Source organism: Schistocerca piceifrons, chromosome 8, assembly GCF_021461385.2.
Source record: "Schistocerca piceifrons isolate TAMUIC-IGC-003096 chromosome 8, iqSchPice1.1, whole genome shotgun sequence".
Classification (NCBI taxonomy): Eukaryota; Metazoa; Arthropoda; class Insecta; order Orthoptera; family Acrididae; genus Schistocerca; species Schistocerca piceifrons.
This window is the reverse complement of record NC_060145.1, coordinates 423,003,960-423,029,128: the sequence shown is the minus strand read 5'-3', so window position 1 is coordinate 423,029,128 and position 25,169 is coordinate 423,003,960. Positions and strand designations below refer to the sequence as shown.

The following is a 25,169-nucleotide window of genomic DNA, read 5'->3' as shown; positions in this document are numbered from 1 at the left end:
AATGCTTGCAATCAAACATTTTGCCAGTAGCAGTCAGAAAATAATAACTGTTAACATTACTTTAAAAAAAGTGATTCCACTGTGCAGATTGATTAAAAAGAAGCATCAGCAGTGAAGAGTTAACAGTGTACTCACCACAGTGAACTTGACTTGCAGGCAAACAGATTTTCGTTTGATACCCGCAGCTCCAGCCGTGAATGTTCTGCGTATGCTCGATGCTCTCCTTAGTGACTGTGTGCCTTCAATTCCCACAACTGAGCCACCCAGCGTGCTTGAAACTCCGGTGCCACGGATACTCACAAACAGCTGGCTCATTTCTTCCCTGCAGAAGAAAATTATGTAGTAATATTTTAAGTAATTTGAAAGTAGCAATAACAATCTACATTTTAAAAAGAATGAAACCCATTTGAAAATGGAGGTACACTTGTAGTTCAAAGCTTTTTTTATAACTTCCTTGGCGAACATTGTATGTGCTCTGTAGTTAGATTAAAATTACTTATTAGAACGAAGTTTTTCGCGGCGGCACTTATGTATAAAATATTCTCGGTATTCTTGCCACGTCAGTTCTGGATAAAATCTCGAGCTTTCGACGATTACCTCCATCGTCATCGTCAGGAGCTGACTGTCTCTACTGCTGCTATGGTAGCCTCTATATAGCCCGAAGACGGCTTCTGATTGGTCGGATTCTGATTGGTCGGCGATTACGTGCTGCTGTCTCAGACGGTGTCACTGTGTGCGCCGGTGGCGCCACCGCTTCCGTTTAAACGTAAACCTTGGAAGGAACGTCTCTGCTGCTTCTCTGCATCAAGCGCTCGTTTCCACGCACAGCTCAGATGGTATCCGCTATCGCGGTTAAAGTTCTTTTGGCTCATTCTGATTTCAACAGCCTCCTTAATAACAGAATCCCAGTACGTGGAGGCATGGGACAGAATTTTAGTTTCATCGAACAATATTTTGTGTTTGTTCGTGAGGCTGTGCTCCGCAATTGCCGATTTCTCAAGCTCTCTATTTTTAATGTGGCGTTGGTGTTCTGCACAGCGGTCGGAAACGGTACGAATAGTCTGACCTATATAATTGCTTCCACACTCACAGGGTATATTATAAACACCGGGGACCCTGAGGTCGAGATTATCCTTAACAGGGCGCATCATCTCCTTAATTTTCTTAGGAGGACGAAAAATCGGTCTAATACCACGTCTACGCAGGACTCTTCCTATTTTGCTGGAAATTGCGCCACAAAAAGGAAGAACCGCAATCGGTGTTTCATCCTGTGAGGTTGCAGCATTATCACGTTTCCTTCTTTTGGAGAACGCTGCCTTTATATCGCGTGCACTATAGCCGTTCTTTCGGAACACGTTCTTTAGGTGATTAATCTCGAACCTTAAGTGGTCCTCGTCAGAAACAGTTTTGGCTCTATATACCAACGTGTTCAAAACGGCTCTCTTCTGAGCAGGGTGATGGAAACTCTGTGCGTTAAGATATAAATCGGTATGCGTCGGCTTACGGTATACAGAGTGGCCAAGACGCCCGTCCGTCTGTCGTTGTACTAAAACGTCTAAGAAAGGCAGTCTCCCTTCCTTCTCCATCTCGACAGTGAACTGGATGTTCGAATGGATGCTGTTCATGTGTTCAATGAATTCTTTAAGAGCTTCTTCGCCGTGTGGCCAGATCATAAATGTATCGTCAACGTAACGATAAAATAAGGACGGACGGAGGGGAGCCGAATTTAGTGCACGTTCTTCAAAATTCTCCATAAAAAAGTTAGCCAATGATGGAGACAACGGAGAGCCCATTGCCATGCCGTCTGTCATTTCATAAAATTTATTACCATACAAGAAGTAGGTGGTCGTCATCACGTGCCGGAACAATTTTATAGTTTCAGGAGGAAAGAGATCCGCCAGCATTTTCAAAGTGTCCTCCACAGGAACTTTTGTGAACAGCGACACCACATCCAGGCTGACTAAAATGTCATTAGGACCAACTCTAATATCTTTGATTTTCTCAATGAACATCTGGGAGTTTTTGATGTGATGTTCACACCGGCCAACTATAGGAGTCATCAACTTTGTTAAGTATTTGGCCAGCTTATAAGTAGGAGAACCAATTGCACTGACAATAGGTCTCATGGGAACATTATCCTTATGGAGCTTCGGTAGTCCGTACAACCTAGGCGGTCGAGGAGCTCGGACTCTGAGATTTTTTGTAATATCGTCTGGAAGCCCGGAATTCTTCAGTAACTTCATGGTTTTTCTGCTGTACGTCAAAGTTGGGTCCCGTTTAAGACACTTATACGTACTGTCCTCCAACAGTGAAGTCATTTTTCTATGATATTCGGTAGTATTAAGGACCACGGTGGTATTTCCTTTGTCAGCTGGTAATATGACAAGATCTTCATCCTTCTGAAGTAAACGGAGCCCCTCCCTCTCCTCTCTACTAATATTAGACCTGGGAGGCTTAGCTGAGGCCAAAAAGCGACTGGTAACAAGTCTCACTTCGTCGGCGTCGTCCTGTGCAAGATGCCGCACAGCCTGTTCTACTCCACTGATAAGATCCACGATGGGTATAGTACGTGGTGTAGGAGCAAAGTTCAAACCTTTATTAAGGGCCGAGATGGCTCCTTTGTCCAGGTTCTTGCCCGATAGGTTGACGACAGTGCGTGCTGTTTCATGCGCTGACTCTGATCTTTGCACAGCAACAAGACGCTCAAATTTGTTTACTTGTCTAGCAGATGTATTACTAAGATGAGCTCTTTGATGAGCAGCCGTCGTCATATCGACCCACTCCCAGTCAAACGGCGAGAGAACAGTAGATAACAAAAGATGGCAACTGTATAAGCTTCGTGCATTAAGATCCAGTTCGTACCTTGTGTGTCGTAATCTTTCTCTGACGATCGCCCGACTTGTCTTCTGTAATATAATCTCGACCTCAGGGTCCCCGGTGTTTATAATATACCCTGTGAGTGTGGAAGCAATTATATAGGTCAGACTATTCGTACCGTTTCCGACCGCTGTGCAGAACACCAACGCCACATTAAAAATAGAGAGCTTGAGAAATCGGCAATTGCGGAGCACAGCCTCACGAACAAACACAAAATATTGTTCGATGAAACTAAAATTCTGTCCCATGCCTCCACGTACTGGGATTCTGTTATTAAGGAGGCTGTTGAAATCAGAATGAGCCAAAAGAACTTTAACCGCGATAGCGGATACCATCTGAGCTGTGCGTGGAAACGAGCGCTTGATGCAGAGAAGCAGCAGAGACGTTCCTTCCAAGGTTTACGTTTAAACGGAAGCGGTGGCGCCACCGGCGCACACAGTGACACCGTCTGAGACAGCAGCACGTAATCGCCGACCAATCAGAATCCGACCAATCAGAAGCCGTCTTCGGGCTATATAGAGGCTACCATAGCAGCAGTAGAGACAGTCAGCTCCTGACGATGACGATGGAGGTAATCGTCGAAAGCTCGAGATTTTATCCAGAACTGACGTGGCAAGAATACCGAGAATATTTTATACAAAATTACTTATTAGTTGACACTCCATATCTTGGAACTTATATCTCCCAATAAGAACTCACAATGTCACTATTTCCAGTCTGCAACAACAAAGCATCTGCCACTTGCAATTTCCATGTGATGCACACATAATCTGTTATTGTGTACAATAACTGGTGGTCAATTGAACTGCCACCCGCAAAATGCATTTTGCCAATGTTGTCCGAGTCTTAACCAAGGCATAGCTGATATCCACAATGGCAATGCTGGAGTGCCATGTGAAAAAAGTCAAATAAGAAGCAGTTTTAATCATAGTGGAGGTTTACTTTCTCAGGTAAACATCAATTAACTAAGGCTCCTCTTTTATCTTATTTGGAACAATATCCTACATTTCATATTAGTGACAACAAAATGCAAATTTTGTAGCACTGCTATTGTCATTTCAGCTCATCTTATTCAATTTGCATTAAACTCTAAATTTATCTTCTTTTTTTATTATTGTTAGCATACTTAAACTGATCACAAGTTCATATTCCAAAGACATGGGCATTTTATCTAGGCATCATTTATTTTTGATGCTGTTATCTCATCAGAATTTCAATCCTTACATGCTTAGGCCTACAAATTCAAATTTGTAGAAATTATTATATGCTTTCTTTACTATCTTCAACAACCTCAAAAATCAAAATTCAAAACCGTGCTTGCAGATTTCAGACTTCCTTAGAATTTTTGTTACTAGCTAATGTCTTTCTGATGCAACAGAGTATCATATTTCCTCTCTGAATATTTCACTGCACTTACAAACACACTTAAATTTTGGCATACAATGCATATTTCTCTAGTTCCCCCCTTTTCGTATTCATTCTAGAGCCAAGTTCAAAATCAAGAATTTTTTCATTTAACTCTCATCTTTCTAAGCATGTTTGATTATCTTTAAGTTGGCTTTGCTATTCTCGAAGCAGTAAGAAAAATATAAGGGAAATATCAAATTTTGAACTTCTCCTCAAATTCACATATGTAAAACAATAATTTTTAATCCAATGTCCCTCATATGTTTTTTGAAGTAGTTCTTCAAACAATTGTCAGTAATGATGAATCGATCTTTTAGAACATTTTATTATTCTTGAACTTTTCTGTTTCTCATTCTGACTTAGTTAAAGTATTTCTTCTGAATTTCTTCGTCATTTCTAGTCATCAGCAGCTAGCACTGGTCAACCAAACCCATTCAGTTTCTTCACATATGTTGTCCCATCCTATGTGGATCACCTTATCTGTCAGTGTTCCAATGCTCCCCACAATATTTGTTGAAGACTCTCTCCTGTACAAGTGATTTTTGATGGTAGGAATGATCACTAGAGATTCCAGAAGTACTCTATGTATGTTTCCTATGTGGAGCATGAAGCTTTACAAGAAACTGTAAAGAGAAATTTGGTGTACAGGCAAGTATTCTTTCATTGAGGATTTCACAGTTTTTACTGTTTTGCAATAAATAACATTCTTCAAATGATGTTTCCTATTTAAAATAGTTAGCTAGAAAGAAATAAGGGAATGAAAAGAAATAAAAGGATAACAAAGATTATCTAAGTGGTGCCAGTAAAATTAGCGATAGTAAATATACTACGAGACAGAAGTCATATCATACAGTTACTGTCTGCTATACACATATATTATGGGACAGTCTGACTCTGCAGTCTTTAACTAACATTTTAATATTCTTCAGCAGCATCGGCTATGATAGATGATTATTATTTTGAAGGTTCTTTAAAATATGAAAGATGTTCTCCACTGTTATTTTACATAGTTCTTGTTCAACATATGTGCAGGATATGAACCTTTCACACTAAAAGAGAACTGACCAAATATGTCCTGACACAAATTCTCAAACTTTAATGTGAGAGACTATAATTGTTGTTATAGGTGTTTGTGCCCACTTATTAACCAACTGCAATGGTATAGCAACAATTTGTGCAATTTTAGAAAAGGAGAGCCAGAAACTGAAGATAAAACAGTTCTACGAAATGGCTGAAGTAACTACATGGCACTATACTTGAGTGCATAGTATCCCACTGGTTACCACACCTACCACCCACAGTGGACATCATTCGGGCCACTATGGCAAGTGTAGTACATGTCGACATTCAAACGGTGCACCTACAACTACATCAGATGGCTGAAATGGGCAGCACAGACAGTGACTCTCATCACTCAGTCCACTGTGTGTATGCAGCACTATGCCAGAAACATCAGACAGGGATACCGTATTTACTCAAATCCAAGCCGCAACTGAAAAATGAGACTCAAAATCAAGGAAAAAAAAATTTACCCGAATCTAAGCCGCACCTGAAATTTGAGACTCGAAATTCAAGGAGAGAGAAAAGTTTTAGGCCGTACCTCCAAGTCGAAACAAAGTTGGTCCATTGTAATATGAGACACGATGTAGGTCGAATGAATGACGATACAGCTACAGTAGTTTGGTTTGAGACGTAAGCTTAGCAGTTAAGCTTTATCAGGTAGCCATTGCTATGCATCAGGTGCTCCGTCCGTATTCATACGGGTACCCTTTCTTTTTCACGTGCTTCGTCTGGTTTGAACTTATTGGTTATTTTTCTTTGATCTGATAAGTGCCGTTCTCTTTGTTATAGGTGTTTACGTCACTCTAAGCTGAAAATGCATTACTGTACAGTGTCATGCATTTTTTGTCGCATTCTGATAATGTGTGTTTATGACCTGTCGCCGCTCGAGGCGTGGCTTGCTTTTGTGCACGCTACCGCCGGTTACAATTAGAAAACAAAAGAGGAATCGTCTCATTAGCAAAACAATGGCAAGAGACTGCTATTTGTTGTTACTTACACACTGCTGCTTTCTTTGATAGTGATCAACAAGAACCAAATAACAGACTGTGTATGATAGATGTTCTGAACGAGGATTTAGCAAAAATTTTTCTTCATTTGAAAATCTTTGCAGACGCCTCTTTAGTACATTACATTCGCACAGAAATTAGAGTTATCTTAGATTTAAAAATCTAGTCAACTGCCGTGCTTCATTTCTGACTGTACCACTATTAAGCATAAGAATAATACGAATATAAACATGATATGATATGTATATTCTTCTGCGTTCGCTGTTGTCTCACCCTAGTTTTGTAGTTCATTAGGCAGACAGGATTTAAATGAGATAGCAGCAAACACGAAACAATACATGACAAAATGTCTATATTCGTATTATTCTTATGGTGAAGAGAATACTGCATGTGATTCACAATACATAAAAGTTCCTATTAGCAACCATCTCTTCTCACAGGTAGGAAAATATTCAGAACATAGAGTTGGCCATATTGACAAACAACTCAAACAGTCTTGCCAGTCGGATTTTCGTAGTACATTGAAATGCTGCTACATTCGAAGATGAACAATACGGAAATTGTATTTACTTCGTTGGATAATGTATGAAAATGCAGTGGTCGAAACTTGGGGCGGAGAAAAAAGCTCATCTTCCACCTTTTTTTTTAAATTTATTTACTGACGCAGAGGTTTTGGCGCCAGTATTTATCTTTGAGCTTGCAAAGCATGCCTGTGTAGCGCTTACATATATTCGACGGCAGAACTTAGTTGTGGTGGCAACTACAAACATTTTTCAGAACTTCCGCATACTTTGCACTCGATTCTAAGCTGCAGGCGGTTTTTTGGATTACAAAAACCGGAAAAAAAGTGCGGCTTAGATTCGAGTAAATACGGTAGTGACTATATAAGGACTTGCACAAGGCTCCAGGCCTTCAGTTGTTTGTGTGTTCTTTACGTGTAACTACCTTCATTGTAATCTTGTTGTCACTCTGTGGCCCAACAAATTGTATCTCTTATGACTGCCTCTTTCTTAGTGTTCCTTAGAACACAAGTGGTATCAACAAGGGTTGGATTCTTGCATTTTTCAGGTTCTGTGGTTTTCTGCCATTCGGCTCTTTCATCGTTCGTCACAGTGAAGTCTCAGGAGTCTTATGCAGATGCCATGATCAGAGACACAATCAGTCATTCAGCCCCAGATAAGGTGGTGGGTCAACATGCCCTTCAGCTTGATGACTCTACTTTCGAAGAAGTTTTGAATACTGCACAGTCACTCAAGGTCTCTCACGCTACAGACCACCAGTTAGAGGCTTGGAGTGATTTCACCATTGTTGAAAGCATGCAACCCTGGCACATGGAGCCTATCATGCTTGGGAGAGAGTAGGTAGCTGCAGCACAAACAAGCCAACTGGGTCGACTCTGACAAACACGTCACCAGCAGCAGAAACAGTGAATGCCATTTCCTTCATGCCCCTCTTGTTTTGTACAGCACAAGCAGCCAGCCTGCCCCAAGCAGTGGATCTCTTCCCCTCCCCCCCTCCCCACCTTCCCCCCCCCCCCCCCCCCCACCCCCCAGATGGCAAAAGAAGTGCTCTTGCTACTGCCTATGTCTTGAACTTATAAAATTCTTTTAAGTTCTTGTATGGCACAAAATTTCATTTAATTACCAACGATAAGCCCTTGATTTTCCTCTTTAGCCTGCCAGCATATTTACCAGACAAAATCTCTCACCATCTTCCGCATCAACCTCTGTTCTTGACCCAGATCCCAATGGGTCCTGGCCCTGATTTGACCAGGAGAAACTGCTTTGTTTTCGACTGAATATGGAGACAAGACTCATGGAGAATAGTTTTCCCATCATCATGTCCTGTATTGCCTCTGCTGTGGCAGTGGAATCACTGCTCCAGCAGGCTATAGGCATGCTAAAACATGGCCCTGACATCGGACCCACTTCAGATTTTTTATGCATTGTGTCATGATCTCTCCCTCCTTGATAACATTATTCACCTGTCAATGGAGGGGTTTACTCCTCATGCTGGTATCCCAAAGGCTCTGTGGTGGGAGGTCCTCCACTTATTACATCAGCAACACTGACCGATCTCTCGCACAAAACTGTTGGTGCGCCATCAAATGTTTTGGCCAGGCATTGATCAGGAGGTGTAATCCCTTTTCACACACTTCCACAAGTGTTCATGTCAGCAGGCAGCACCACACACTTTTTTAGGCCTGGTCAGCCCCTAGACAGCCTTGGGATAGAGTCCATGCCTTATGTCTTGATATCCATCTACAACAGCAGATGCAACTATCGAGGCTCTGTTTACGATATTTTCCATATAAGGCTTCCCTTACACCCATTCTGGAAAATGGTCCTCAGTTTGTGATTCAAGGACTTTTGTACACATAACAGCATTCACCAAGTCACAGCACCTCCATTCCATGGCTTGTCCAGGCATTTGAGATGCAGGTGCTAAAGTACATAAAAGACTTCCTGGGCAAGGAGGCTCTCTCATTCTTTTTTTAACTCTTACAGTATGATGTGATGCCAACAGAGGCCAAGAGTCCCACTGAGCTGCTGCACATTTGTCAGCCACTAACACTGCTCAACTTTTGCTGCTGCACAGATCTCCTCCAGTGGCACTGATCTTGCTAAGTTTGTGACCTGTCTGGGCCAGGATGTTTGGAAGGCAAGCTCGCTGGGTTTCGTCTCATCCACAGCCAGTGCAGTTTGAAATGCAGATCACCTAGTGGCACACCACGACAACCAGCTACATCCCAAGGTGGGTGTAGGACCCCTCCTTGAGCCATGGGCCCAATGCCTCATACTGCATCAGCCATGGCTGCTCCAGGGTCTTGCAGGCCATGTCATACCCACCTACCCCAGTGGTCAGGGCTTCATCACCACCGATGGTGGGTTTGCTTCTTGTGGAAGGAGCTAGCACCTTCCACTCTGCTGAGCAGGCACTTCCAATGGTGGGTACAGAAGCTGGGTCTCCATCACTCCATCACCAGAGCCTCTCCTACCCAGTCCACCTTTAGTGCTGCCCATCATCGTGGGCTCTTGACATCTACCAGATGGCTCCCATCCACATCACCAAAACTGACCACCAGTTGTCTTGCAATCCGAACATAGTGTGGTTGCCAGTTCACTTTCGCCCCAGGACATCTCTTCAATCACAGAATCATGGACGGTAATGCTTTCCTCCCTCCTCTCCCCCCCCCCCCCCCCCCCCCCCCCCCCACAAACACACAAAGAAGCAGGGGTGTGTTATGCCTACTGTCCAGAGCAGTTGTCAATCGGACCACTACTGCAAGTGTAGTGCGCACTGATATTCAAGTGGCATGCATGCAGCTAGCTGAAGTGGCTGCCAGAGGCAGCCTGATCACCAATCCCCATCACCTGTGTCTGAGCATGCATGTCTTGACACAAAAAACAGAGCCACTATTTCACCTTTATAAAATATATTTTTATTCTTCAAATTTATCACAATTTAAGAAAAAATTACATGCCATTGTGTGTTTCTTTTAAGTTGTTTCTCTTTGGGAAGCATGTATAAGTATTTGCTATATGACTGTTCTCAAAATGCTCACTGTGCACAGACCTACAAGCACATATCTATCACATTACCATCAGAGCATCAATGGAAATAACTGCAATCTGCCGTGACAGTCCCAGTGTACAATCTTTTAATACAATGAATATCTGTTTTATAGTTAATTTGTATTTTGATTTTTTGTTGTTACTTTATTTAGAACTGGGATCTAGATTTTCAGTGTTGTACTTGCTGTGGATTAGAACTATGCCTCTTCACTGTCTATAACCCAGTAATAGTTGTCAAACAACATTTTTCTTTCACCTCCACTTTTGATGCTAATTACAAACTTTGAAAGTTTTGCCTCTTTATTGATAAGAAGATTTTACTCTGATATCACAATATGAATGAAGTTTACGAGTAGGCAGAATCAAACAGTGGAAAGTCCAAGACGTAAAACCAACAACATTATGTAAAGGATAGATTGCTATAGATTGCTTCTCCTCACACAGAGGAGGCATTGCATTGCAGACAGACACAATTAAAAGACTACTCAATGTTTAGACTTTTGGCCAAAAGGCAGTCTTTGAAAATAGAGAGAATGTGCCAAGTCAGTGGATTAAGGACGTAAAAGATCCACTATGGTTCAACAACAAAATTCAGAAAATGCTAAGGGGAACAAAGGCAGCTGCATTCTTGATAGTAGGGAGTAGATATCCATGTATCTGTAAAAAAAAGTGATGTGCAAAACATACAACAACCATCACCGTCATCATGTTAGCAAAACAATCTTGCCAACACAAGGAAATTTTGGTCCTATGTAAAATCATCATGCACCTAATGCTGCTGTTTTGTCACTTGTTAACCAGTCTGTTGTGGCAGTGGTAGATAGCAAAAGGAAAGGCAAATTTTTGAATTTCATGTTTAAGAAACCTTTCACGCAGGAAAACGATTGAAAATACTGGCATTTGATCATCACACAGACTCCCATATGGAGGACACACTAGTAATCATTCCTGGAGTAGAGAAACAACTGAAAGAGTGTAAAACAAATAAGTCACCAGGCCTGGATGGCATCCCAATTCAGTTTTACGAAGAGCACTCTATGGCACTGGCCCCTTAGTTAGCTTCTATATTGCGAATCTCTCACCCAGCACAAAGTCCCAAGTGATTGGAAAAGAGCACAGGTGACTGCTGTACATAAGAAGTGCAATAGAACAGACCAAGCAAATTACAGATCTATATCCTTAACATTTATTTGCTGCAGAATTCTTGAACATATTCTCAGTTCGAATAAAATAAGCGCCCTTGAGATGGAAAATCTTCTGTTCACAAATCAGCACAGTTTTAGAAAACACTGCTCATGCAAAACTCAGCTTGCCCTTTTCTCACATGATACCCTACAAACAACGAATGAAGGGCAAGAGGCTGATTCGCTGTTTCTAGATGTTTGGAAATAATTTGACATGGTGCCCCACTGCAGATTGTTAACAAAGGTACGAGTATACAAATAGGTTCCCAGAGATGTCAGTGGCTCGAAGGCTTCTTAAGTAACAGAAGCCGAAATGTCATCCTAGGTGGCAAGTGTTCATCAGAGACAAGGGTATCATCAGGAGTTCCCTAAGGAAGTGTGATATGACCACTATGATTTTCTACATACATTTTTATTTTTTTATTATTTTGAGCTTTTCCTCATTACAGAGGCTTATCTCCAACATAATAATTTACTTGGAAATTAGAATACAAACAATAAATGTTCTTAAACTATATTTTCAAAATATTCCTCCAGGTGTTTCGATCTTGTGTGTCTTCTTCCTCTGCGCCGATTCTCCTCATTGTGTGCTGTACATTTTGGAGCCAGGTGGTCATAGGTCGTCTTCTTCTTCTCCCCTCCGGTTCCCACTCCAGTATCAATTTTGGTATTCTGGTTTTCTCCATTCGTCGTACATGCCCGTACCACTGTAATTTCTTCCCATCCATTACGTCATATATTCTTTCTTTTCTTTCGATTCTCCTTATTATTTTGGTGTTCCTTATCTTTTCTTTCCTGGAGATTCTTGCCGATCTTCTCCAAAAGTCCATCTCTAGAGTTTGTAATTTTTTGATGTGCTTGATGTTAATTGTCCAGGTCTCCGTTCCATACAGAACCACACTCTCTAATATGGATTTGTATATTAATTTTAATTCTATATACATAAATGATCTGGCAGACAAGGTGACCAGCAATCTGAAGCTATTTGCTGACACTGCTGTGGTATATGGGAAGTTGTCATCAAGGGACTGTTGGAGAATACAAAATGACTCAGACAAAATTTGTAGTTGCTGTGCTGAATGGCGACAAGCTTTAAATGTAGAAAGATGTAAGTTAACACAGCTGAGTAGAAAAACAAACCGATAATGTTTGAATACAGCATAAGTACTGGGCCACATGACACAGTCATGTCATTTAAAAATCTGGGCATGATGTTGCAAAGCTACATGGAATGAAAGAAGGATTTGAGGATTGAAGGAGTACAAGTAAATGACTGGCTTTGGTTTATTGGGAGAATTTTAGGAAAGAGCGGTTCATCTGTAAAGGAGACTGTATATAGGACACTAGGGTGACCCGTTCTTGAGTACTACTTGAGTGTTTGGGATCTGTGCCAGGTCAGTCTAAAAGAAGACATTGAACAATTTGGAGGTGGGCTACTAGATTTGTTAGTGGTAGAATTGAGCAACATGCAGATATTATGGAGATTCTTTGTGAAATCAAATTGGGGTCCCTGAAGGAAGGCGACATTCTATTTGAGGAACACTATTGAAAAAAAATTTAGAGAAATGGCATTTGTAGCTGACTGCAAAATGATCCTACTGCCAGAAATTTACGGTTTCAAATTCTGAAGAACACCTTTTGTGTGTTTCGTAATCTATTGATTTTACCTGTCTGCAACTCACTGCCTCCTCTATGCGGTGAGGGGCTGTCCCTCCTTTTCATAATGTTGCTTTTTACCAGTAAATATTTTGAAATAAGTAGGCTTCACTGTATACAATAGATAAAGTGTTTAGCATACAATTTTTACTCTTTGACTGGTGGTTTCTATTAGTGTGGGGCAGTTTCTCATTACTGTGGATATAAGGTGTTTGCAAAATGCAATGTAGCTTAAAGGAAGAAAAAGAACTATGTTAGTTATTACACTTCACAATGACAACCATTAGGAGGGAATGCACTTTGGCAATACAGAAGATGAGCTAAATGTGTGACAGACTCTGATGTCTCCTCTCTCTCAATGAAGCTACTTGTAGAGTATTATGGGGGAAACTTGTTTTACTCAGAAAGGTATTCAGCTGAGAGCTGGCAAGTGAAATGAGCACTGACAGTTTAACTAGAAGAGTGATACTCAAGGAAAACAAGTAAGTAGGTTTTAAATTTTGTCCAGGATACATTTATAATTTGTCACTAATGTTTTAGTAAAAATTTCTTGTTGAACTATGATTAAGCTATTTCATGATTATCTTTTGTTTTATAGAAATTCTGTGAGAAGCTATGTTTACAAATGAGAATATGCTCACAGTACAACACAGTGAGAGAATTACATAATCATAATACACAGTGCGAGGATGAATAACCATTAAATAAAAGATTCAGTGATCACAGTTATTTCACTGTTTATAGTGTTGTGTTTTGATTTTATTTGTTTAAAGAGAGAATCTATCACTATGAAACTTCCTGGCAGATTAAAACTGTGTGCCGGACCGAGACTTGAACTCGGGATCTTTGCCTTTCACCGGCAAGTGCTCTACCAACTGAGCTACCCAAGCACGACTCACGCCCCATCCTCACAGCTTTACTTCTGCCAGTACCTCATCTCCTACCTTACAAACTTTACAGAAGCTCTCCTGCGAACCTTGCAGAACTAGCACTCCTGAAAGAAAGGATGTTGCGGAGACATGGCTTAGCTGTGAGGACAGGGCGTGAGTTGTGCTTGGGTAGCTCAGATGGTAGAGCACTTGCCCGCAAGGTCCCCAGTTCGAGTCTCGGTCCAGCACACAATTTTAATCTGCCAGGAAGTTTCATATCAGCGCACACTCCGCTGCAGAGTGAAAATATCATTCTGGAAGTCTATCACTATGGTTTGCAATGCCAGTATTTTGAAACAGGGCAATGTTATACATATGCAAAAGAAACTTTGGCAACTGCTGCAGAACCTACACTCAGTAACTGAATTATATCTGCCTACATAATAGTGTGTAGCAACTACTTTTGCCCTAATGAAAGTGACAGTGCATCATGGACTAGAAGCCATGAAATGCCAAAAGCAGGTGGCAGCCATCCTGATCTAAGACTGTCCAGCTTCCATCCCGAAGTCTCGGAGATTGGTCAGAAAAGATTCAAAAATGCATGTACCTTGCTCAATGGCATGCCACGCAGTAATCTGGAGGAGAGGGATGGGAAGGTGCGAGTATGCCAGAATCCTCATCTCAATGGAGTGTCCCTCACACATCCCTCAAACCATTCCAACACAATTCTTCTTTCTTGTTGATGGTGTAAGTCACCGATGTAGTGTTGCAGTCAGACAAAGTGATGCACTTGCTCAGATAGTAGGTTTCACTGAGAGAATTGCATGTCACCTCTGGCAGCAGAAGTTGCAGCCTCACCAGTAACTGCTGCAGTCAGCATTACAATGCAACCAATGGACAGATCTATGAGGCATAGAAAACTCTTAATACTCAAGGATTTTTGGTACCCTGCCTCAAAATGGTTTTGGACATGACACTGCAAAGTGTGAGTACACCTATTATCAGTCTCTGTTCTAGAAATTTTCATATTTGAAGTTATAATATCTAGAGTTTCAGAGATAAATCTTTTGAACTTCAAATAGCAGTTAATGATACAAATACTGAGTGTGCATGTATTATGCAACAATGGTGCAGGGATTTTGAAGTAGATATTGTTACCATTAATCATCATAATTTGGTTACTCAGTTCTATGGGAAGGATGCTGAAAGTTAAGTAGTTTGCATTTTTCAAGTTTGTATTTTTCTTAAACATAATGTTGATATAAAAGGAGGTGGGGAGGTAGGAGGACTGACTACTGAAAAGCGTTCTGAAGCTGCTGCTGTTCTACTGCATGATGAAGTGGGTAACATAATAATTACAGCATACAGATCACCTGTTAGGGACACAGACACTTTCGTTAATAAAATAGACACTCTGCTGCACATAACATTTACTGAAAAGAGCACCAGAACTGTCTGTGGGGATTTTAATATGACCCTTTGAATGATTCTGCTCAAAGGGGCCATTTCTTGGTGTACTGCACAGTTTCAACATGCTTCCTCTTATAAATAGCCCCACAAGAATAAGAAATAGAATGGTAGTCTTACAGATAACATTTTCAAATGAGAAGACCACACAGAGAGAAATTATTAATACTCATTTAGTGCTATCTGATCACAGTGTCCTCAGCTTCACAGTTCCAGGACACCTGTGAATGGACATAATGTACTTCTTTCATATAGAAGAAATTTCTCTGTTGAGAACTGCACCAGTTTTTGTAGATAGTCTTTGCTCTTTAATATTTATTTTTGAGATTTTTTTTCTGAAGCAACTGACCATAGTCTTCTCATGTCAGATCACTAAACCTACTACCTGGATTATGCCAGGCTTTAAGATTTCCTGTAGGACTCCAAAACAGATTCAGTTCTCAAATGAAAAGAATCAAAAATCCCCAGTTTATACAATATGTAAAGATTTAAAAGAAAATACATCAACAGGTAATTGAAGAGGCAGAACTACTTAGAAATGATAGCATAATAATAATGTTGAGCAACTATTCAAAATCTGCTCGGAAATTGTAAAAAGTTAAATAGGAAAGACAAATGAAGAGTAGGAAAATACACTTATGAATGTTGAGAACACTAACATTGGCAAAAAGAAAGAGACTTGTCAAATTACATATGTGATTACTTCATAAATGCTTCCAGAACACTAAGCTAAAATTTCACAAATCGAGATAAACTGATATATGTTAAACCTGCATAGAGTGTGACATCAGATCCAACCAGTGAACAAGAAGTAGTAAAGGTGATTAAAAGTCTCAAGTGCAAAGTGTCAGCAGCTGAAGAGTAAGTACCAGTCTCACTTACGATCTGTAATACTTCACAAATTTCAAAGCTCTTGGCCTACACTGCTCATTTATCTTTCACTGAGAGAGTGTTCCCCATAAATTAAAAATTTTAAAATGTTACCTTTATTCAAGCATTCTCTGAATTATTTGAGAGATTAATGAAACAATGAATCACCGAGTTCCTAAACAACCACAAACGACTGAATAGTAATGAAAATGGCTTTCGGTCAGGAAGAAGTACAGGAACAGTAATAATGGATTACACAGATTAAATAATTAGAAAGCTGTGTAACTACGGTAGTGTTGTAGGAGTTAATTAAGATTAATTTAGATCTTTCTAAAGCTTTAAGTACTGTTAGCAATAAAATTGTTTTACAAAAGTTGGAAGTAATGGGGTAAAAGAGACACACAACAAGTGAGTTCAGTGATATTTGCAAAATAGATTGTGGGTTGTGAAGCTCACTTAAGCTCATCCTTATCATAAAATCAAATCAGTTTCATATGGAAATAAAGTAAAAAAAGGTGTACAACAGGACGAACCTAAGGAATTGCAGCTAAGATCGTGCTGTTCCTGGATGACACTAGTGTAATAGTGAGTGGTGTTAAGGTATCTGTGTTTGCAAGAACTGGTCAAGTTCTTACATTCATTGTTCAATGCCAACAGGCTGACCCTTAATGTGAAAAAAATACATTACATTCTATTTGGAAAAATGAAACATACTGAAGGTCTCCAACTGGTGCATGGTGGAAATGAGTAGGGATGTAGACTACGTAACAGAACTCTCCCAGAAACTCAGTTCTGCATTTTATGCTCTGAGAGTCATTTCACAAGTATGTTTCTCTGGAGATACAAGAATGGCTCATTTGGTTACTTCCAATCCCTTCTAGCTTATGGAATAGTCTCTTGGAATAAAACTGATAGATGATTAAATGAATTTTTTTCATTGCCAAGAAGGGCTATTTGAACCTTGTCATACAGCTCCACTAGGGCCCACTGCAAGCCCATATTTAAGAAGTTGAGTATGCTTACATTACTCTCATCATACGTACCAAATGTGTGATGATGACAAGAGATAATCTTGGAGTCCTGCAAACTACAGCAATTACCATGGCTATAATGTTAACAACCATGAGTCCCTCCACAGAGAGTGAGCAAAACCAACTCTTAGACAAAGACACATGAGCCACTTTGGTGACATTCTTTATAATGCAATGCCAATAAACAAAGAGGCTGGAGAAAGAACTGGCTTTTACTGTACAGTTAAAATCATTCGTTGTTGAGTAGTGTTTCTACAGTGGAAACAAATATGTTAGTTTGCAGAAATACTAGGTTCTTGTTTATTCTCGAGCACTTTTCAATTTGTTAGTAGCTGTACCATCTATGCTCTATTTGTATCTGCACAAGAATGTTTCTGCTGTTGGCTTCCCATTTTCTCTGTTTCAGATGTACTGAAATTCACCTAGTCAAAGAAGGCTTCTGTTGCAAGATTATTTGAGATGGTTATAGCGCTATATTTGTATGTTCATGTGTTTATACTTTCAGCAGTGTTGTATTATGCGTTCATGTGTTTCCATTTTTTGTAAATGTAATACAATGAAGTCTAATGTTCTAGTTATATCACTGGTCATATTTCTGGTGCATGCTTAAATCTCCTTGAAAGCTAGGAATATGTAGTTTTATTTCTCAATTATATACCAAGCAATATGGCTAGTTAGTGTTAATGCACTGAACTCACTCTCAGTAGCAGTAGGGTTCGAACCCTACGTGGCTGTCCTGACTTGAGTTTCCCGCAGCTGCTAGATGAATGCTGGAATGGTTCTGTTGATAAGATCATGATAGTTCTGATCTATCTTCACCTAGTCCTATTCTATTTTGTACACATTTTTATATGTATATATTATTTCTGTAATGTGTCTGATATGTCTTATACTGTTATGCCAAATTGTCTGAGGATGAATAAATACATAGAAATAAAATAAACATTGTCTTTTTTATGTAACTGTACACTGACTTTGGTATATACCAGTGAGTGCTGCAATTCATGAGCCCAGGTGACTTTTCCTATATTTCAAACCTCCAACAGATGCACTTTTGCACCATGCTAATCTCTGTGCCCTTCAATATATGGGTAGAACACGTACTTACGTGACACTGAATGGAAAAATGGTTCTGGACAGTAGGGATGCTCACCAGTGTGACCACTCCATCCATTGTTACTATTTGTGACATTTGATGGCAACTCTGTCATCATAACATTGTTGTCATTGACAACTGACACTGGTGGCAGTGTTTTTCACCAAATCTGGCACTTAACATACACTGTTGATATTGAGGCACTTGAGAAGCCCAGCAGCTAAACAATCTAAGAGCTGCATTGCCTCAAGCATTAGGCAACTATGACCTTGCCATGATCGAATGCAATGATAATGTGAACCTTACCCATCCCACATTGAACACTCCTGCCAACGGGCAACACAAAGTCTGCCAAGGTCATAGTCTCATGACACACTGAACTATTCTATTTACTGAGCCAATAGGAGCACTCTCTCCAATACAGCACCCATCCATAATCCTGTTTCTCTTAAGTGCGCACTGGCACTGTGATGGTGGTATCATCAACTTACTTGGAAGACTCCTGGAGCAGTGTGGCAGCATTTCGAACCATTGGATTTTCTCGAGATGCTTTGAGCCAACCAGTTGCTGTATATAGTACAGGATTTGTGCCCTGTAAATGCTGCAAGACGAACTGGTTGTGTCCAGGAGCCTTGCGCAACAGCAGCTGGTGTTCTGAAACAAAAGGGCCCAAATAAGGACAATTATGCTTTTGTTATACTGTACATAAAAACACAGTTAAAATGACTGAAGTTCTCATTAAAATCAAACAATGGAAAGAACACATTTCTACTCTCCGTAAAGATGACACATTGAGCTGCAGACAGGCACAACACAAAGACAGCTGCAAATTTAGCTTTTGGCCAAAGCTTTCTTCAGAAAAGAAAACACACACGCACATTCACACAAGCAAGCACACTTCACGCACACGATCACGTTCTCCAGCAGCTCATACTGAAATGCAACTGTCACACTGAGCAGCAGGGAAGGGGAAGGGATGGCAGGGTACAGGTGGAGGGGGTGGGGGGGGGGATAAGAGCTCTGTCTGGTGGAGTGAGCAGGGGACATGAATGGGGAGGAGGTGGTAGGACAGAAGGGGTAGAAACTGTAGACTGATGGGTGTGAGGCCAGTAGGTTACCACTGGCTGAGGCCAGGATAATTTTGGGATCGAAGAATGTGTTGTCAAGATAACTCCCACTTTTACAGTTCAGAAAAGCTGGTGATGGAAGGGAGAATCCAGATGGCTTTGGTTGTGAAGCAGCCACTGAAATCTAGTATGCTATGTTCAGCTGCACGTTTGTCACAGGGTGGTCTATCATGCTTGTGGCCACAGTCAGGCTGTGGCTGTTCCTCTTGGTGAAGACCTGGTTATTAGCTGCACCAATATAAAGAGCTGTTCAATGATGGAAGCAGAGCCGGTATGTGGCTTCCGATGGAGTAGGACAAGTCTGTGACAGGACAGGGGTGGGTGGGTGGATTGGGCAGGCAGGTCTTGCACCTGGGTCTTCCACAGGGATATGATCCCTGTGGCAAGATGTTGGCACTGGGAGTGGCTTAGGGGCTAGGACATTGTGGAGATGGGATGGGCAACAGAACACCACTTTAGCAGGTGTGGGAAGGATCTTGGGTGGGCTGTCCCTCATTTCAGACCATGATGATATGTTTCAACAGATACTTTCATTAATTGTTTGTTTAGGTCAGGATGCTTGATATTCTCTCTTAAAGCTTCAGTCTGCAAATATTCAAGTCATAGCAAATTGAAGCTGTGAGAAGATCAGTCTGGATTCTGGAGAAATGTAGGAATGTGCAAGAGAAGACTGACCCTAAAGCTTATATTAGAAGATATGTTGAGGAAGAGCTAACATGCACTTATAGCATTTGTATACTTAGGGAAAGCTTTTGACAATGTTGGCTAGAATAATCTTTTGAAGTTCTGAAGGTAGCAAGGGTAAAACAGGGAGCGAAAGGCTATTTACAGCTTGTACAGAAATCAGTCAGCAGTTACAGGAGTCAAGGGACACAAAATGGGAGCAGTGGTTGAGAAGGGAGTGAAATGGGGCTGTAGCCTATCCCTGGAGTTATTCAATCTTTACACTGAACAAGCAGTAAAGGAAAACAAAGAAAAATTTGTAGTAGGAATTAAAGTTCAGGGAGACAAAATAAAGACTTTGAAGTTTGCCGATGACATTATAATTCTGTTAGAGACTGCAAAGGACTTGGAAGAGCAATTGAATGGAATGGACAGTGTCTTGAAAGGAGGATATAAGATTAATATCAACGAAAGTAAAATGAGGATAATGGAATGTATTCAAATGAAACTAGGCATTGTTAAGGGAATTAGAGGAGGGAACAAGACACTTGTAGATGAGCTTTGCTATTTGGGCAGCAAAATAACTGATGATGGACAAAGCGGAGAGGACATAAAATGTAGACTTGAAATAGCAAAAAAAGCATTTCTGAAGAAGAGTAATTAATTAACATCGAATACAGATTTAAGTGTTAGAAGTCTTTTCTGAATGTATTTGTCTGAAGTGTAGCCATGTATGGACATGAAACATGGAAAGTAAACAGTTTAGACTAAGAGAGAATAGGAGATTTCAAAATGTGGTGGTACAGAAGAATGTTGAAGATTAAACTGGATCAATCATATAACTAATGAGGTGGTCCTGAACAGAACTCTGGAGACACGAAATTTAACCGAAACAAGGGATCCATAGATGGGACACATTCTGAGACATTAAGGGATCACCAGTTTAGTATTGGAGGGATGTGTCAGGTGGGGATGGGGATGGGGATGGCGGGTGGGATTGTAGAGTCAGACCAAGAAATGAATACAGTAAGCAGATTCAGAAGGAACTAGGTTGCAGTATTTTTTTGGAGAATTAGAAGGTCACACAGTCTAGAGTGGATGGAAAGCTGTATCAAACCAGTCTTCGGACTGAACACCACAACAACATTCTGGTGCTATATGTCATAGCATTTTGGTAGAGACAGTGGAGGACATCAGACAAGGGTTTCTCAAATTTTCATGTCAGTCAGTTCGACAGGCGTCTAGACAACTTATATCCCGGCAACACTGCATCATGTAGTATATCATCATTGTTTTCTGCTTATGAAGTGCAAATTCAGCAGCACCTGGTGCTAAACAACAAACCATGACTAAAACAATTTGCTACAGTTGTGCTGCAGCGTACTGGCATGAATGCCAGCTACTTGGAAAGATGTTCACTCTCAAATGAGGTAGTCTTTCATGTATATGGAAGAGGTAATTGATAAAATGTTCTGACTTGTGGCTGAAAACATCAACATGCTATCATGGAAAATGTTCATGATAGCCCTAAAGTGGACATCTGGTGTGGGCAAATGTTGGATGATTCCTATTTGAGGAAAACACAGTGAATGGGCCAGTGTATCTGGACACATAGGAGCAGTTTTTATACCCTCAGATACAAGACTTGCAACCCATCATCATCTTTCAAAAAGATGGAGTTCTGCTGCACTGGTCAGCAGTTTTTACAAGGTCCCTGGTTACAGGATTTCCCAATCGCTGGATCAGACATGAAGGACCCAGCGCTTGGCCACAACATTCCCCCGACTTTACATGAAAGTGGTTGATAGTCTTGTGTGAAGAGGTCTTATCACTGATGCAATTGTGGTAGTGACAGAAGACATATTACAAAGAAAAAGGCAAAAAATTTAAGAGACTTGATAGTCTTCATGCAACAAACTGTTCCTAAGTACAGGTGTACTGATACGTTATTTAAGATGTTCTAGTGTATCATGCATTTCCATTATAATATCTACTGTAATTTTTTCCTGGGGCTTTGTAATGTGAAAGCTTTGAAAGGGAAACCCTACATTATTGATCTTTTGCAAATGAAAGCTTATTTTGTTTCAAACAAAACAAGTTTCACCTATTCATGATAGGCAGCAACAGTTGTTTTTATGTTTCCTATTCTTTTTGTCTTTTGGGTCCATTGGATGGATAAACACAATAAAGATTTCCAATTTATAATACGTTACAGTTACACATTACATTTCTTCTTGCCCACTGCACATGACCATGCTGCAGTGTGAATCTTTATTATGATTGTCTAGGTTACAAAAGAACCAGTCTATTTTCTTTATTTCCCCTTGTATTTATTCTGAATAGTATGAGGTCTGCTTTTCAGAATTTGGCAAATTTTATTCAGTCATTTAATTCTGTGCACTCGATAGCTTAATATCAATCAATCAATGTACTTCATGATGACGCAGTCATCAATGTAAACTAACATGTTTGATAGACATGTTGGTTAACATGTGAGTTAAAAAGAAAATAAACATTCAGTTGCAAAAGAAGGTTAATATTTGTTTTTATCTACATGATAAACACAACTGAAGTAGTGACTAGAGAAGAATGGCTGCACATATTAATAGCTCAAGTCTAGTGATTTAACCAGTGATTCATTCCATGAATTGTCTCTCCTGTGGAAACTCACCCTTTGATAGCCCACTATGAAGTGCAAAGCTGCTAACCAGCTTCACTCCCAACTTTCAAAACTAGCAATGGAGGAAAGTTTAATAATTTTAAAAATTCATTAAGTAATCTGTTAGGTTTTGAAAGGGTAATATAAGGTGTCCAATAAAGAATGGAAATTTTGAGTGTGCAACAACTTATAAATTTATTGGTGAAATTAAGTATATTATTGCAGTGTTTTGTATGAAATATGATATTATTCAAATGCCCTTACAACTCTGCAGGCACAGTATCATTTTATCGGTTCTGAAAGTGATTGTGGTTTATTGTCACTCACTCACTCACACACACACACACACACACACACACACACACACACACACACACACACACACACACTTCAAACACCCCAACAGAAAGAAATCACTTAGTGTGAAATCACAAGATCTAGGTTGCCAATTCATATCATTGCAAGAAATCACAATTGCAATAAGTTTTCATTATGTCAACCTTTTTTTCTGCCACGAAGTGCTCCATTACTAACCACAAGGAAAACAGGTGAAAATCATGCAAAATTAAGTGCTGCCAATTTACTAGAATAGAAACAGCAGGCAGGCATTTCAATGGATTCTACAAAAATGTAACAAAAATCTGACAGCAGACATAGAGTACCTCTGTCTCCATAATGCGCCAGGAGTCTCTCCAGAAAGCCTTCATCGCTGGCTGCAGGGAAGACTGCCTCCTCATCCAGCAACCACAGCAAGCCCCTGCGGTCTCCTGCATTGCGGAGGTCTGTCTGAGAGGACCGGACCATGGCACTCTGTGATGCTCTGTCCAGCAGAGACACCATGGGTGCTGGGGAGCCCGATTCCCCTTCATCCTCCAGCACACACTCTATGTGTTCCTGCACAGAGAATTAGTTACCTGGCAGAGTTCTTGGGAGATGGATAAACAATTTAGGAAGAAAAGTATTTAATGAGGTAAGTAACATTTGTTAACAATATATGAATTTAAAGTCGCCACACTGATGAAAATGTATTGAAAGTCTCATTTCCTTGTAACAAACATGGAACTAAACTTATCACTTGACAAAGCAAACTGGAGATCCAGCTGTAGTAGGAACTAACATGGTCACACCAATAGGTGTAGCCAGAGTCCATTTCAAAGTAGTGTGTGTGCTACGTAGCTGTGAAAGCATGGAAACTCATTCAGAAAATGCTTTCACAGAAAGCTCAAATGGTTTACTGTTAATATCATTGAATTTATTGATGATAAGATGGAGAAAGGAATGACAGTGCCAACAGAAAATGTTACGGCAAGAGGGACACAATGCTGGTCATTGTGGCACTCAAGTATCTGTGCCCCAAAGAAGGAGGGAAGTGTTCACAATAAATATCCCATTGGCAATGTCGATATATGCACTATTAGGCAGAAGTTCCTGCGTTATTATAAACAATGTGAGTAAATACAAACTTCACTAAAGTTCACAGCTTTCACAACACAGAAGTGGACTGCAAGACCAGCAAGGGAACTCTGGCAGAAACTGTTCTGTCTTTAGGATTTGGTTTTAAAATGTGCTAGGGAAAATTTCATGTGTGAACAAAATGACGTAAGTTTAAAAAAAAAAGCATAAGAATAAGATTCTTCTGTGAAAATGAAGAACCACAAGTAAAGCAGTCAGTGGTTTTATCCAGACCAACTGTCAATTCATGCACATTACACGTGAATAAAAGTACCTGCATTGATTGTGTCCATGGAGTATTGTCATACAAGATAATCAGTCAGTATTTAATTGCTGTGATGTGTAGATCATTTGCGTATAGACACACAGCATGTGACTGGCAGCACTCCACCTTGTAAGAATACTGAAGTAATTACTGTTTCTACCTACTGTCTCTATTTCTTAGGTGTAAACACAAGGAAGCTTCCAATCTTGTCACTCTTCAGTTCACTTTGCTGTGTAATAGTGAGCTAGGTAACAGTGAGAGATTTCTTTCCTTAGGACCACAATATGTTACAGTCTTATACATCTAAAATATAAAGACAAAAACAGCACAAATAACATATTACTATAGAGTTATTTTGCTGCTTCCAGTTTCATTCAAAGATTTCAGAATGTGTGGTAAAATACAGTTACTTACTTACTTCTTACTTACTTCCATAAGTTATCCTACAGAAAGAGTCATATTTGACCTTATAAATACAATAAAGGGTAAAATTTTAACAATTTTATCAACTGTTAATTTCAAGAAAGCTAATAAGACATGAACTTGACAACAAATGGTGAGTAATAACTAGCCACACATTACTGCTTCACAACAAGCAAATCAACTATTTAGATGTTTGTCTTAAGGAAGTAATGGACAAATTTTCACAATATAACTGACGCTTACAGTGTCAGAATTTTTTGTAATGTGTTCCAAACACACCAAAGTAAAAAATAAAAGCTTAATTTATGGAGTTTCAAAACTAAAAAAGCAGGATTAAACATGACACACTCTCGAATAACCAGCCAACGATACTTTGAAAAACCCTGAAATTATGGCTCCTTTATTGCGTAGTTGGTAAATGAATTTATTAGATGACCGACCACTGCCATAGACAAATGGTTACCCTGTTGCCTTTGGCG

The 25,169-nt window shown here is 40.1% G+C and overlaps 1 protein-coding gene across 1 annotated transcript in view; it reads right to left on the bottom strand.

Moving 5' to 3' along the window:
* LOC124712411 (unconventional myosin-XVIIIa) overlaps positions 1–25,169 on the bottom strand; it is a 1,310,522-nt gene that overhangs the window by 178,851 nt on the left and 1,106,502 nt on the right. The window contains exons 14-16 of the mRNA XM_047242706.1: positions 23,213–23,444; positions 18,593–18,755; positions 136–322 (exon numbers count right to left, since the gene is read on the bottom strand). Coding sequence (XP_047098662.1) covers positions 136–322; positions 18,593–18,755; positions 23,213–23,444 — 582 coding nt within the window. The remainder of the gene's footprint in view (positions 1–135; positions 323–18,592; positions 18,756–23,212; positions 23,445–25,169) is intronic.